At 32.2% G+C, this 15801-nt stretch overlaps 1 protein-coding gene across 2 annotated transcripts; it reads right to left on the minus strand.

Annotated features, from left to right (window-relative positions):
• LOC105318842 (uncharacterized) lies at positions 1-4041 on the minus strand. Of its 2 annotated transcripts, none has more exons than XM_011416133.4 (6): positions 3883-4041; positions 1925-2655; positions 1661-1721; positions 1415-1573; positions 1205-1318; positions 1-1037 (listed from the first exon to the last, which is right to left on the minus strand). In XM_011416133.4, the coding sequence occupies exons 2-6, from the start codon at positions 2621-2623 to the stop codon at positions 841-843; spliced, it is 1230 nt and encodes a 409-aa protein (XP_011414435.3). In that variant the 5' UTR covers positions 2624-2655; positions 3883-4041; the 3' UTR covers positions 1-840. The 2 variants fall into 2 exon arrangements, with proteins under 2 accessions (XP_011414435.3, XP_011414434.3); XM_011416132.4 differs by lacking the exon at positions 3883-4041 and adding an exon at positions 2810-2954.
• Between the last annotated feature and the right edge of the window lie 11760 nt (positions 4042-15801).

Here is a 15801-nt window from a genome sequence, read left to right on the forward strand (position 1 = left end):
TTAGAAAATTAAAGCAATAATATTTTTATTTTCGAAATACATTTTAAACACATTCGTATTAAACGTTTTTTGAGATCAATTCTTTTAGAGACCAAACCATCATGCATGCTCTCTATTTTCCAACAATGCACCATGATCTCCTGTCTGTAGCATGGAATAATCAATATCACTGTATTAAATTGCAAATTACGCAAAAATGTAGCTACTGTCTTTCCCAAGAGACATATTATAGGTAGGTACTGGTCTACATTTTCATAATATGGATTTTAAGGTATCACAGCTTCTTTGAACATTTGGCAGATATCATACCAGCTTTACAACCATATTCCCGGCTTCTTTGTTTCACATATCAGTTCATCTCACCCTCAATGCTGCATTCAGTTCGGTATACACTTATTCCCATACATCACAAAATTCAAACTTGACCATTGTCGATTGTCAGTTTCGTTTATTTATTCCGTCTCCAATCACTCAATTAAACAAACTTGCCGCCAATATGCCCATGCACGTAATTCCTGATTTCTTTACAGATCCTCGATCATTGTCACGATCACATTTAGTCAGATATCTCACACAAGTCTTTTAATTAATTATAGGTTCACTCTACGATTATAATGTCGATGCTCAATATCATGATGATTATAATTCAAATTAATTGTGTTTTATAATAACAAAAAAAGTAGTGTGACTAATTTAAGTTTGCATTAAGTTTTACGATAATGATTAGTAAAATTTTTATATATAAATCTTTCCACTTATTTTATGTTCACACTGGGACGTTACATTTTGAAAAGAAAACATAGCCTACAATAAAATCTCCATTTTTCTGATCAATCCGGATTAATTGAACTTGACCCGGACGGTTCCTTTGATTCCCTGTCGACACATGGGACACTTCCGGAGTGCAGGTGAACACTGACCACAGCTAACCAGGTGACCACAGGGAAGAAAGACAATCGAGACTCTCTCTGTACAACACATTTTACAAATCGTTCGTTCTCGTAAAGTCTCGTTACTTTCTTTGAGCTTCTCGGGATCTGAACAAAAAAAAAACAAAGTCATAAATTTTCTTTCTTCTTTTTCTTCTTCTCAATATTAATGATTATCTACTGCATTGTTTTATGCGATGAATCATATTATGCAATTATTTTAAAATTTATTAGTAATTTATAAGCAATGAAGAGAGAAATACGTATATTTTTACTTTTTATGTCGTCTGCAGCTGAAGCCTCGTTTTGAGTTTTCGCAGATTCCGAGTTTTCTTCATCATTTTCCGTAATGACATCAAGAATATCCTCAACGTTCATTGTCTGCCAAGCTATAAACATTAAAAAAATTATGTTTTCAATGAATAGAAATCCAAAATTAAATTGTAATTAACCATATTAAGAAGGAGTTTATACTAGTATCTTACTTTTGGTCTTGAGCACGTTATCGACAGCTTGTTTGACATGTTTGGGTAAGTATCCCATATTGAGCACGGCCTGAGCTGAATCGGTCAGGAGTGGATTTTTCTCCAGAGTCTTGTCTGGGTACCGGTCTGTTTCCATGGGCTCCGTTTTCCTTGCACAATCTTTAAATGTAAAATATCTTTTTTAGTTCATTTGACCTCAAAACCAGACTTATTTCATATATAATTTTTAATAAAATTATTTCTTACCTGGTTCATTTTCGTCGACTGCTATTGAATATTTGCAAGATGAATTTGATGGTGTTGAAGACTGAAAGAAGAAATTGGAAATTAAAATTTTATCTGCAAGCCCTCTCTATGTAAATGGAATATGTTATTGATATCATAAATAATATAAAAGAACGTACTTGAGTATTGAAAAAAATGTGTTTCTTGAGTATTGAAAAAAATGTGTTTCTTTTCATATTTATATTTCAAATAGCATGTTTCTTTAAAAAAAAATAAATAGCATACCTTGGCACTACAATTTCGCTCTAGTATTGACTGTTCAACATCAAAATTGCTCTGGTTTATGTAAGGTAAATATGGTCGGTTCATATCGGAATCCGTTCGAGATTGTTCTTCAATATATTGTGAAGAGCAGCATCTTGCTGATCTCAAATCTGATGTCACACCTTGTGAGCCGCTGTTCCTATAATTGCTAAAGTCTGCAAATGACATATTGTCCGGAACATTACCGCTTTCCTGATAAGACGCTATCGATAACACTGCCGCCTGGTGACTGTTTTCGGGAAAGGATGGGAGCGATGATAGAAAACCCTTCGACATCGATGAAAACGGTGATAACACTGATGATGAAGACAAAGATGATGATGACGATGATGATGATGGGGATATGTGTTCAGAAGGCGATGACACAACAGAACTCGAGACTTCGCCATCATGCTCTAAATCCTCCTCATATGGAGAAGAAGGCAAATCCGAAATTAGTAGAGATTTTGATGGTGATTTTGGAATGGCGTCCGTTTCTACATCATCGAAACAATTCCACCTTGAATGATGTAGCGTAGAGGGACTGATTGAGAAATACTCAGATTTAGAACGACAGGGGTCATCCTCTGTTACTTGAACTGCTGTCTTCTCGGACCAATCCTGGTATTTCTGGGAAGGGAGCCCGAAAAACCCATGATTATCCTTTTTATTTTGCAACATCACTAGTTTTCGTTCCGTGAATGCAAAAGATTCTACAAATTAAGATATTATGATACAATTTACATCCAAAATGACATTTTTTGATATATTTCCTATCAAAACCTATATCGGTTTCTTCTACAGATTTAACAGATTTTCCAATTCACACCAGGAAGGTCTTTCAAAACCTATTAGGTGAACCCTAACCTGGGAAGTCTCGTTCAAAGCCCGTTTCCATTCACATTCAAATTTATACGAGATCTTGAACTGAGCTTGCGATTTTAATTTCTTCGGAGACCAATTTTGATAATTCGTAAACAAAATTTGTTTTATATCGCAAAATCCAATATTTATATTAAAATTTTCAAAGAAGTTTATATATATATATATAAAACTCTGATATCATATTTCCTTTAAAAGTGGAAATCCCGACATATATAGTTTATTTAAAGCCTATATTTAGAAGTGGTATCTTTTTAAACCGTGAATGGTACGTTGAATACCATTCATTATACAGGAAGGTGTTTAGTCGAAACACCTACAATAAAATGAGTTAACTTTTAAAAAGGAAAAAAAATCACATTGATTTATTTTGAATTTAACGGAATCAAATTCATATAAAATATTTTCTATAACTGTATATAATAATTGTAATCTGTTGATATACATAATGAATACTTTTGTTATTACTACACTTCATTTTAAAGTATTGTATCACTCCTTTGTGCAATAACCCGCGAATACCGACGAATTTCAAACCCTTTTTTTTTTTTTTAAATCTAAACATATGGCTGCGTGCAAAAATATATAATTATATGCTTTCCGTTGGGTCACATATGACGAAGAATCACTAAATTGACTTAGATGAAGTTTTGAACGTTATCAATGCATTCCTTCACCAAGGCATCTGCATTATTGCCTAAAACACGAAGGAATGCTACTTCCATACCCACACCCTACTAAATTGTCACCCTTATCTATTAAAAGCTGTTTAATATTTCAAAGTGTATACATTTTTCAAAAGTCCTCTTCATTTTTTTTTTATATATAATATCATTTGATAAAGGAGAATCATATATTTGAATACCAATAAATTGTAGATTTCTCTTTATAACTGTAAGCTATAACATTTCAAGATCAAAGAAAATTCTATTTTAAGAAATGAAAATTTTCAGAGCTAAAACAAGGATAAATGTTACAAAATGTTACAAATTCAAGAGAATCAAAATATTAAAGAGTTGTAAAACATATAACTTACGGAAAAATAAGTAAATACTTACATTCTGAACCAAATTTTGAATACCAATACTAGGTCGTATTAGGCTGTTTCTAAAAGCAATGGCTTACAACACTCTAAAAATAGATCTGGGTTTTCCCGGTGTATTTGAGTGATTCTAGAAAAAACAACTCATGGATCAGATAACTGTTCACGGCGGAGAAACCTTCCCTAGTGTAAACATCGATATCAATCAACAAAACAAGTTTTATTAACATAAAAACATTAGAAAGAATCGCGCATTACTAAGACAAACATCACTTTTGGTTTAAAAGCTAAAAATATCATGATCGGCTATAAATAGCAAAAAGTGTTTTCCATTACCGTATGTTAATATTCAGATCAATCACTGATAGGCTGTTTTTATTATTTTAGAAACATCTACAGCACAAATTTAAATCCGTGAAATAACACATAACAAGTTCAAAATGTTTAAATTTAGACTTTGACTTGTTATGTATGAAAATACAATACAAATACAAAATACAAATATTTTATTGGCACAAACACAATTACAATAATTGGCAAAGGCCCAATGAATATATAAGAACATCATTGTATGTTTACAATAGTTGCATGTACAGTATATATATTTTTACTGATCTATATAGATCAGTTTAACATTTCCTTAGACTAATTGACATCTGTGTTCAAAGCAGTCATTAATGAATTTAACAGTAATATTTAAAATAGTATGTATTTCACTATTTAAACATACATGTAAAATGTATCTTTCTTTGTCCAAGTTATTGGCAATATTTATTTTACTTATCTTATTAAAATTACTAAAATAGCTGTTCCTTAGATGAGAATAGGCTTTACATTGAAAAAGAAAATGAGTTTCATCTTCAATTGCACCAGTTTTACAAGCATTACAATATCTTTCATTCTTAATTGTGGCATTATATCTATTCTCTTTTGAGAAGTGGACAGGCATAGCCTACATCCACTTCTCTTCGCAAGCCCTCATATTTTGATTCTGGAAAACGTGTAAATGTCGGAACCAAAGACGGTTTACACTTCGACTCATGTTTCGACTCCAGTTTCCCTGAATTTTCGTAACAGACCTACTATTTCTACATTTTAAACATTATTGCATCCATATATCACAAAAAAATCAACACTAACCCGCTGTCAAATCATTTTCGCAACTTCTACATCCCGGGTTTAAATTTTGTGTATCACATTGTTTATCTAGGTCAGTGCAGATTAAATGTTTATTTTTCGGATAAAATTGGAAACCTATTTAAAACAATAATGTCGAAAACGTAACTGAATCAACTTAATCTTACAATGTGCAAACAAATACTGAGTTAAATAATTACAAAGTGGTATTTCTTCCCTTTTTAATCATCTCTTATGGTGACAAATTTTGTTCTACATCTCTTTTTAACAATAAAACGAACATTGATTAATACAGCATACAAGAAAGATTAAAATAAAAGAATATTCATTGTTTTATGTTACAAAGGTATTTGTTTTATCGTATGCATTTTGTTAATTTGCCTTAAATTGTAAAACCGTTCTATATAGCTCTGTAAATTTTAAGAAAAATACCTTTAATCTAAAGTCTACAATCGAAACACTATTTTCCGTTTTTTCCGACTCTAAATTTTCTAGTTTTTAAACCACCTATAGCGAATGATCTCATAGTTTAAAACCGGAATGTAGAAGTTGAGAAAATGATTTGAAAGCGGGTTAGTGGTGATTTGTTTGTAATATATGGATGCATTTATGTTTAAAATGTAGAGATAATAGGTCTGTTACGAAAATTCAGGGAAACTGGAGTCGAAACATGGGTCGAAGTGTAAACCGTCTTTGGTTCCGACATTTACACGTTTTCCAGAATCAAAATATGAGGGCTTGCGAAGAGAAGTGGATGTAGGCTATGCCTGTCCACTTCTCAAAAGAGAATAGCATTATATCTACCACTTTCTATTGCAAGTTTATGTGCACTTAATCTTATTCTACTAATAGAGGATCTCTCAGATCTTTTCCTGAGTATATCAACATAAGGACTTCTTTTTCTCATATATAATTTTTGAAAAAATGAAAGTTTTTCTGAACTAAAAATTTTTGATGATTGCTCTTGGATACATTGGTCAATGATTCTTTGCTTTATGTTTGGTAAAAAGTGTTGGATTGTGCTTTTATAATTACTAATGTTTGAGAATCCCAAATTGTCTAGGATGCCATAAATTTTCTTAGTCCAGGAATTGGAATTGATCGTTCCCTGATATAATTTAAATGCCAAAGAATTAGATGTTATCAAGTGATTCCAATATTTAATGCTTGAGAATGAGATTTTAGACCAAAGTGGTAACCTGTTTAATTCTGCCAAACAACCAGCATTAGATGCTTTGCAATGTAATCCAAGTATATCTTTGAGAAATTTTACATGAAATTTCTCGATAACTGAAATATCTTTCAATGAGAGATCCACTCCCCATATTTCACAACAATAAAGAAGTACAGGAAGTACAATAGAATCAAAAAGTTTTTCTAAGAGCTTACATGGATTATCAATACCAATTATTTTTTTCATTTTAAAATATGCTTTTCTGGCCTTTTCAACAAGCACAGATGTTGCTAAATTAAACTTCCCATTACTTTTCAATACAATACCCAAATAACAGTATTTTGATACAACTTGCATAGTATTTCCATTGAAAGTGAAATTGATGCTTTGATGTTTACCATTTGAGTTAAAAACCATGATTTTAGATTTATCAACATTTACTTGTAATTTCCAATTTGAACAATAGTTGTAAAGAATATCTAAACTAGTTTGTAAACCACTTTTGCTCTCTGATAAAATATCATCAGCATAAAGCAGGCAGTTTACATTGAGATTATTTACATGTACATGCAGGTTCACATTTTACATTTTGTTTCAAGTCACTGACAATACCATCAATAAATATATTGAAAAGTGTAGGGCTAAGAACATCCCCTTGTTTGACACCACATTCAGAGTTAAATATTTTACCTAACCCATCAGAAAATTTTATCCTACTGGTTGTGTTGCTGTACATGGAAAAAAGAATATTAAATAATTTTTGAGAAATATTAGAGTTAAGGAGCTTATAAAATAAACCTTCTCTCCATACAGTGTCAAATGCTTTTCTAAGGTCAATGAAAGCAGCATATACTTTTTTACTTTTATAATGGTCAATGATAGTTTTTATAGAGAACAAGTGGTCTGATGTTCTACAGTTTTCTTTGAAGCCAATTTGATTTTCACTTATAAGTGACATGGACTTTACAAATTCAAGTAACCTAGTATGTATTATTCTGTTGAAAAGTTTTCCAAGATTTGAGGTAATTGATATACCTCTGTAATTGCTAGGGTCAAGCCTATTTCCAGATTTATATAACAAAACTAAATAACTCTCATTCCAGCTTTGAGGAAATGTACCAGAATTTAGTATAAAATTAAACAATTTTCCCAAAGAATTTAACATTAAATAACCTCCATGTTTTAACATCTCATTTGCTATCATATCTGTAGATGAGCTTTTCCCATTTTTCAGAGATTTTAAGGCAGTTTTAATTTCATTTATGGTGATTTCTGGTTCAAGGAAATTGCTATGGTGTAGTTTATTTTTCATAGCATGAAATTTTTAAATATATCTTTATGAAACTCATTAAGATTGTTGTCAGCTTTATTGAGGTTTGTAAAAAATTGGTAAAATTCTTCTGTCTTGTGGTAGATTTATCCAGTTTGTTCAATAATTCCCAAAATGATTTAGGATGGTGGGTTCAAAGATGGCGCTAGTGCTGGTAACAGGTGCGTGAAGAGCTCAGGAAAAATAGTCAGGATATCTCGATACCGGCACATTAGTGATCCTTTTCGGATTTACAATTCTCACATCTGTGACTTTCAAGGTATATTTTGAGAGTTTCATCTTATATTTCCTTACATTTTGTGTTTTATGAACAAAAACTGTTTATTCTCTGACTACCGGTGAGTAGTGCTCTGGACAATCGATTCATAACATATATACGTGGCTTACTGTGTTTACATTTATCTTGAACTTATCCTAAGCAGTGTTTTTGTATATGAATACACTGGATAGTTTTGTTAAAAAAATGCCACCAAAAAAATCTACTAAAAAAACAGACGAAATCGGTCCTGAAAATACCCCGGAGCAGACCTGTGATAACGGCACTATGTCCGAGGTAAACAAAACTCTAATTCTCATACAACAGGACATCAAAGAGGTCAAAATGGAACTTCAAAAAACAATTAAAGACGATAAGCTGGAATCTTTGGTCTCTTCGATTGTTAAACGGATCGTCGAACAAAAAAAAAAAAAATAGAAACTAAAATTAAAGACGAAATAAACAAAAAGTGTGAAGAACTAGAAAAATGTTACAACACAAAAATTCTAAAAATGGAAAACAACATTTAAAACCTTGAAAAAGATGTCGAAACTCTCAGAGAAAAGCTAGCCAGTACTAACAAAGAACTGCGCGAATCAAAGCAAGTATTACATAAAACAGAAATTGTATCAAGAGAAGCTATGAAACTCAGCAATCAAAACGAGCAATACTCAAGAAAATATAATTTCAAAATTGTGGGAGTTACCGAAAATGATGAAGAAAATACTTGGAAATTGGTAAAAAAATTCCTCAAAGAAAAGGCAAATGTTGAATTAGACGATCAAGAAATAATTGCCGCACACAGAATACCAGGTAGAAAAGATCAACCCAGACCCATTATTGTTAAAGTCCTGAACACAAACATCAAGGCAAGGGTTATGAAAAAGAGGTCAGATGTAAAAAAGCTTGGACACGGAATGAAGTTAGTTGATGACGTGACCAGACCAAACACAGAACTCATCACGGCTTTATTAAAGCATCCAGAAATTACATCCGCTTGGTATTTCAATGGATCTGTTTATGGGAAGCTGAGTAACGAAAGACGCGTAAAATTTGACATATTCGATGACATTGATGCGAAAGTGCAGAGCAACCTGAAGGGACGCTGATGAATACGATGCGTAAAAACTTTTTCCCGGAACTTTTCTTGTTGTCCGATCACAATTGTATTTTATGTTCCTCTACATTGACTTCCGGTGTCGTGCAACCCTGTGCTGTTTTTCAGCGGTCATACTAAAACACGCCTGCCGACGCCTGCCGACGCCTGCCGGGTAAAACACGCCTGCCGAGAGAAAACCGCACGCCTGCCGTTTACCTGATGGATTATTTTAATATTTTCTTTGATATTTTATTTAACTTAACTAAATTAAGTATCATAACAACAAAAAGTTGACTTTAAATTGATTATTTAGCACAAAATTAGCAAAAATGTTCAATGTTGGTAAAGATAGATAACTCTTACGTAGAATTCATACGCCTGCCGAGGAAATCTAGACGCCTGCCGTTTATTTGATGGATTATTTTACTTTTTTCTTTGATATTTTATTTCTTTTAACTAAATAGATGATAACAGAAATCAAAAGTTGATTTTATATTAATTAATTAACACAAAATAAGCAAAAATCGAGTAAGCTGATCGCTCTTACGAAGAAATCATACGCCTGCCAAGAACATGTATACGCCTGCCGTTTATTTGATGGATTATTTTTATTATTTCTTTGATATTTTAGTTTACTTAGCTTAAAAATTGATAACAGAAATAAAAAGTTGACTTTAAATTCGTTAATTAACACAAAATTGGTAAAAATCGGTAAAATAGATAACTCTTACGCAGAATGCATACGCCTGCCGAGAAAATCTATACGCCTGCCGTTTATCTGATAATTTTTTTTTCTTGGATATTTTATGTTTCCTAACTAAATACATGATCAAAGAAATAAAAGGTTATTTTGTATTTGCTGTTTAATGAAAAATATTATTAAAAATGTTCAAATTCTGTATAGAAGACAAAGAGTTCTTACCCTGCTTACGCCTGCCGAGACACTGAGTTGTAAGCCTGCTGATATAATCATTTATCCATGTCTTCTATTTTTATTTCTTGAAAAACTTCAGCTTTTTACATAGTTATCGTTATACTGTATTAGTGTTTTCATACCCTTATTCTTGTGTTGCAATTAATTAAAGATATATTACAAACTCGAATCAGGGACATATGTACTGTTATAATATACATGTACATGACTTTTGTATGTCTCTGCTCGAATTTTAAGATTAAAGATGGTCTCTAGTTTTTCGAAGAACCCTTAAATTATGCATGTATTTTACGTATAATCAAAATATATTATGTTATATATTCATACGATCTAAAAGAGGTCTCTGAAATAAGAAGGAAAGTATACTGATGTGAATATATATAATTAATGCACTGTTATACTAAGTTCAGAAATACGTATGGAGTCAAACTGTAAATACTGTGTTGGGTGAACATGTAAATACAAAATTCAAGACATGTAATGGAAATTAATATTTACACCAACTCAATTAATTCAAAAGATGCAATTCGACAATTTCATTTCTTTAGAGAAGTGGACTGGCATAACCTTTATCCGTGTATGAAGGCTACATAATGTATTTCTTAAACAAACAGGCTAGCGTACTTAAATTGTGTAAGCATTCCAGATTTTATAAATAGTTATGCTCCTAAATTATTAATTCTAGTAAATGTATATGGGGAAAGGTTAGACTTTTTAAGCAAAGTGCATTTACAATTTCGTACACAATTAGTTCTGTACAATGTTTGTAACTGTTTACATCTTGAAAACTTTTTCATCTCAAGACATTCACTGCCTTGTTCACCAAACTATATCTAAATCTCTAGATTCTGATTCTGTTTCGCCGCGTTTTTAAAATCAAATATTTACATGTACAGGACATTCATAAGCCTGTAGCAAAAGTTTACATTGCATGATATCAGTGTAGCGGATAATTATCCATTCAAGGGAAAGAGGGGTATGGGGGTATCAGTTTGAATATTTAAAAAAAACCGGCTTTTTCTAACAAGAAAATCTAACATAGACTCAATCATACCCCACTATAGACTTTTGAAACCCATACACGCTTAACCTTCCAGTGATGACTTATTCTGTTCGTAGAAGACTTATAGAGCATGCAATTACCAAATCAAAGCAGAACTCTGTAGGTTGATTCAATATTCACAATCAATATACTGGTATAATTATTGCAGCTTCATGTTCAGTATATGCTTTATTTATTTTATTTTATTTCATTCAGTATTAAGTTCGTTTCATTTTCCCAAGCTGATGAAAATGTGACCGGGTTAAAATTTTACGATTTATGGTCTCAGTTTTTAATGGAGAAAAAAAGAACCCTGGTTTAACGTTGTAAAGTGATTCAAATCATGTAAATATTCTTGGTTATTATATAAGCCTGGACTGTCTCGTAAATAATAATGAATGATAATTTCCCCTACAAAATAAGTTTTGTTTTTCTGTATATTTTATAAGCTTCTCGAGGATATACATCGTCGGATACCCACGGGTGATCGCGTCTTTTACTTACTGATAAGTAGGTATAAGTTCAAAGGCTATACATAGTATCCATACTTAGGAAGATCGACTCGTTCATAACTATTTTTCTCAGTCACCTAAAACACATGAGAGAGAGAGAGAGAGAGAGAGAGAGAGAGAGAGAGAGAGAGAGAGAGAGAGAGAGAGAGGGAGAGGGGGGGGGCTTGTGTACAAGGGGTGTGCTTCACGGTCGTCTTCCAATATACAGGTAGGTAAGGTCTATTGTTTCTTAAGAGACAAAAACCCGTTCAATTCACACAGAATACACAAGAAACTAACACGTGTATGTATACACGTGTATCAGTAGAGCAACGATCATTAGTTATCTTTGGATATGTAGCCCCAACCCCGATTCGCCCAAAATATTATAGCAAAGAACATGAGTAAATTATTTTGTTATTCGTACATGATTTGTAATAAAATGAGATAAAAATACATTAATTTGTATGTGCATGTTCAGATTGTGGTCCCGTTTTTTTATTTACAAAACTGTGAGTGTAACCGTTTTAGGGATAGTGAAGTGAATGATATTGTAAGCCGTATGGTATGATTATATATGTTACATTAAAGTTTTAAAATTCAGAGAATTTAAAACTATCTATAACTTGTTAAAGATAGTTTTAAATTCTCTGAATTTTAAAACTTTAATGTAACATATACATTGAAGAATCAATAATTACGACTGCATGCATTATTCTTTTCTTTTTTTTCTTTTTTTTTTATCAAAACCTCCACGACCTACGATTAATTATAGTCAGTATGGTTGATTAATATAAAAATTGTCGGGAAGATATTTTACGTTCATTAAGTTCAAAGACAACCGATCTGCATAGAATATCGGGTTCATTTTTGACTCAGAAAATTTTTACTCATGAAATAAATTAAAACCGAAAAAAAACACCACGTTCAGATGTCGAACATTTGGAATGTGAATGTCTTACGCTTACCGACTCGCTGCAGTTTTCTCCATATTTTTATTGAATTTTTTTTATTGAAAAATACATGTACTAGAACAGTTGAACGCAGGTGCAACTACATTTATCATTATTTTTTTCTCTTGATATTTGAATTGTTTCCGTTAATGAAGAGAGAAAGAAAGAGAGGGCAGTGGATGGAAAAGACGGAGAGAGGAGAGAGAGAGAGGAAGTGAAAGAAGGAGAGGAGACAAAGATAGAGGGAGAGAGATAGAGATGCAAGAAAACAGCTTATTTTCTTCCTTTAACACGCAAACAACTACATGTGTATATACACGTATGTACACGCCACATTTCTAAAGCCCTCTCCTTTCTCATAAGGGTTTCCATATATAGCAGTGGCGTCGGAAGCAAATTGAAAGTGGGGGGGGGGGGGGCTCCCCCCCCCCCCCCCCCCCGGTTCCGACGCCTTTGTATAGGAAAACACAATTTCTGTTGGTTAACATTTTTAAAACCAGTATTTAGACAAACTTTAAACAGGATTGGTCTATAGACCATACTTGATCGTGGAACAGTATGATAGATCGGCCCTGTGATCAGTAAGCTGTCGTAGATTAGGATATTTCAATATCAATGTTCCTGCTAACAATAACAATGTTAGTATAACTCATTAACGTCCATCAAATATTTATATCAGTCACCATTCATTAATTTTTGGGGGGTAGATCTAAGAATTTTTCTTTGGCTTTGTAAATGATTTTCACTCATTCTTTTCATGAGTGGATCTACTCGGGGGGAGGTGGGTAGAGCTACCCCCCCCCCCCCCCCCCCGGTAAAACACAAATTTCTTACGGAAGTGGGGGTGACGGAGTCCCCACCTCCCTTGGAAAATATTTTTTTTTTACATACTAGTAAAATCACCAAATATTTGCCTCGACACCCCCCCCCCCCCCGGGACAAACCTAAATGCTAATCCCCCTCCCCCGGAAAAAAATATACTTGATGCACACGTTTCGTGTTACGTTTTAATATCATTGAAATCTAATTGTCATGTCTTTATTCATTTACTTGGTAAAGTTTAATGAACTATTGTTTGAAAATACAAGATTATCAATTTTTGCGTTAAGCGAAAAGTTATGATATTGATTAATAGTAACCCTCTTTACTTCACAGACAGTTTTATTTCATTCTTATTCTATGATCATGTACACAGCTGACTGAAGAAAAAAAAAATGAAAAAAATCATTAAATGCAATAATATAGGTATTCGACAAGCGTAAAAGCGTACACATGTATATTCCTTGGGCGTTTTGTATCTATAGACGTGTTGATAAATCTTACCCTGTATTTCTATCATAAAAAGCTTCTGTGACAGGCGCAATCAAAATATTAAATTCTGATAGAAAACAAAACTTTGTCAAACTTAAAAGGGATGACATACATACATGTATTATATCATACTCGTATCATCCGACTTCATATAATATGATGAATCAATAGCATCAATAAGTAAAGTTTTGAACATAATTATAAGGCAAAGTCTATATATAGCAATCTTAAGTAATTCATAAATTAATTTATACAAATAAAAATGACATAAATAAAATGGCAAGCGTGCATATTAAATCGACAGTCGTAAGATTTCTACATAAGAGTTATCCCTTTATTTTTAAGCCCTTCGCAATTTTTTTCCTTTTTATCTATGCTTGCTATTTAGTACAGAGAAATAAAATACTATCGTAAGAAAAATATAAAATCATCTTCAGGTAAACGGCAGGCATATGGATTCCGCGTATATTTACCCATGTTTTTTCTCATGTTGTGTTAATTTAAAAATGTGGTTAATTTTTATTTAATCTGATCATTTATCAAGTTACAAAACATTAAATATAAATATAAAAATTTAAAATCATCCACCAGCAGGTAAATCGGCAGACGTGTACTTCTCGGCGGGCGAATGCATTCTGTGTAAGAGTTATCTATTTTACCGATTTTTACCAATTTTGTGTTAATTAACGAATTTAAAGTCAACTTTTTATTTCTGTTATCAATTATTAAGCTAAGTAAACTAAATTATCAAAGAAATAATAAAAATAATCCATCAAATAAACGGCAGGCGTATACATTTTCTTGGCAGGCGTATGATTTCTTCGTAAGCATGTAAGAGCGATCAGCTTACTCGATTTTTACTTATTTCGTGTTAATTAATTAATATAAAATCAACTTTTGATTTCTATTATCATCTATTTAGTTAAAAGAAATAAAATATCAAAGAAAAAAGTAAAATAATCCATCAAATAAACGGCAGGCGTCTAGATTTCCTCGGCAGGCGTATGATTTCTTCGTAAGAGCGATCAGCTTACTCGATTTTTACTTATTTCGTGTTAATTAATTAATATAAAATCAACTTTTGATTTCTATTATCATCTATTTAGTTAAAAGAAATAAAATATCAAAGAAAAAAGTAAAATAATCTATCAAATAAACGGCAGGCGTCTAGATTTCCTCGGCAGGCGTATGAATTCTACGTAAGAGTTATCTATCTTTACCAACATTGAACATTTTTGCTAATTTTGTGCTAAATAATCAATTTAAAGTCAACTTTTTGTTGTTATGATACTTAATTTAGTTAAGTTAAATAAAATATCAAAGAAAATATTAAAATAATCCATCAGGTAAACGGCAGGCGTGCGGTTTTCTCTCGGCAGGCGTGTTTTCCCCGGCAGGCGTCGGCAGGCGTGTTTTAGTATGACCCGTTTTTCAGTCAACGGGACGTGGTTTTTCAGTCAACGGGACGTGAGTACATGTACCTACCAGGAACGTTTTTGTGTTATTAAAACTAGTGCTGTTTAAACCATTCTTGTATTTTACACCGTTGTATTTTTTCTTTAGGCCTTTTTGTATGAATGTGTAGTATGAATGTCTGTTTAGTCTCCATATCAGATCATGGTTGATACAATCAAAATTGCAACAGTAAACTGTCAAGGACTCGGTACTCCATCCAAAAGACAAGATGTGTTGAATTTTTACAAATCTAAAGAGTATTCAATTATATGCTTTCAGGACACCCATTTTACGTCCGATCTTGAGACTATTGTTGAAACTCAATGGGGTTATAGGTGCATTTTTAATTCTCTCTGTTCAAATTCACGAGGGGTTGCTGTTTTTTTTTAACAATAATTTTGAATTAAAGTTACATAAAGAAAAGAAAGACAGTAATGGCAATTTATTGGCTTTGGATTTAAGTATTGATGACAATAGAGTTACAATGATTAATATTTATGGTCCCAACACTGACTGTCCAGATTTTTTTGAAGAAGTACGTGAATGTTTTTTAGAGTTTGACAATGACTATTATATTCTTTGTGGTGATTTTAATATAGCCCTCAATCAAACTCTTGACACTCAGAATTATTCACATGTTAATAATCCAAAAGCTAAAGAAAAATTGCTAGAAATTATGAGCGACTTATGTCTGATTGACTACTATCGTATTCTTAACCCTGATAAAAAAGCTTACACATGGAGAAAGAGAAA

Source organism: Magallana gigas, chromosome 9 (assembly GCF_963853765.1).
Source record: "Magallana gigas chromosome 9, xbMagGiga1.1, whole genome shotgun sequence".
In the NCBI taxonomy this organism is placed as follows: domain Eukaryota; kingdom Metazoa; phylum Mollusca; class Bivalvia; order Ostreida; family Ostreidae; genus Magallana; species Magallana gigas.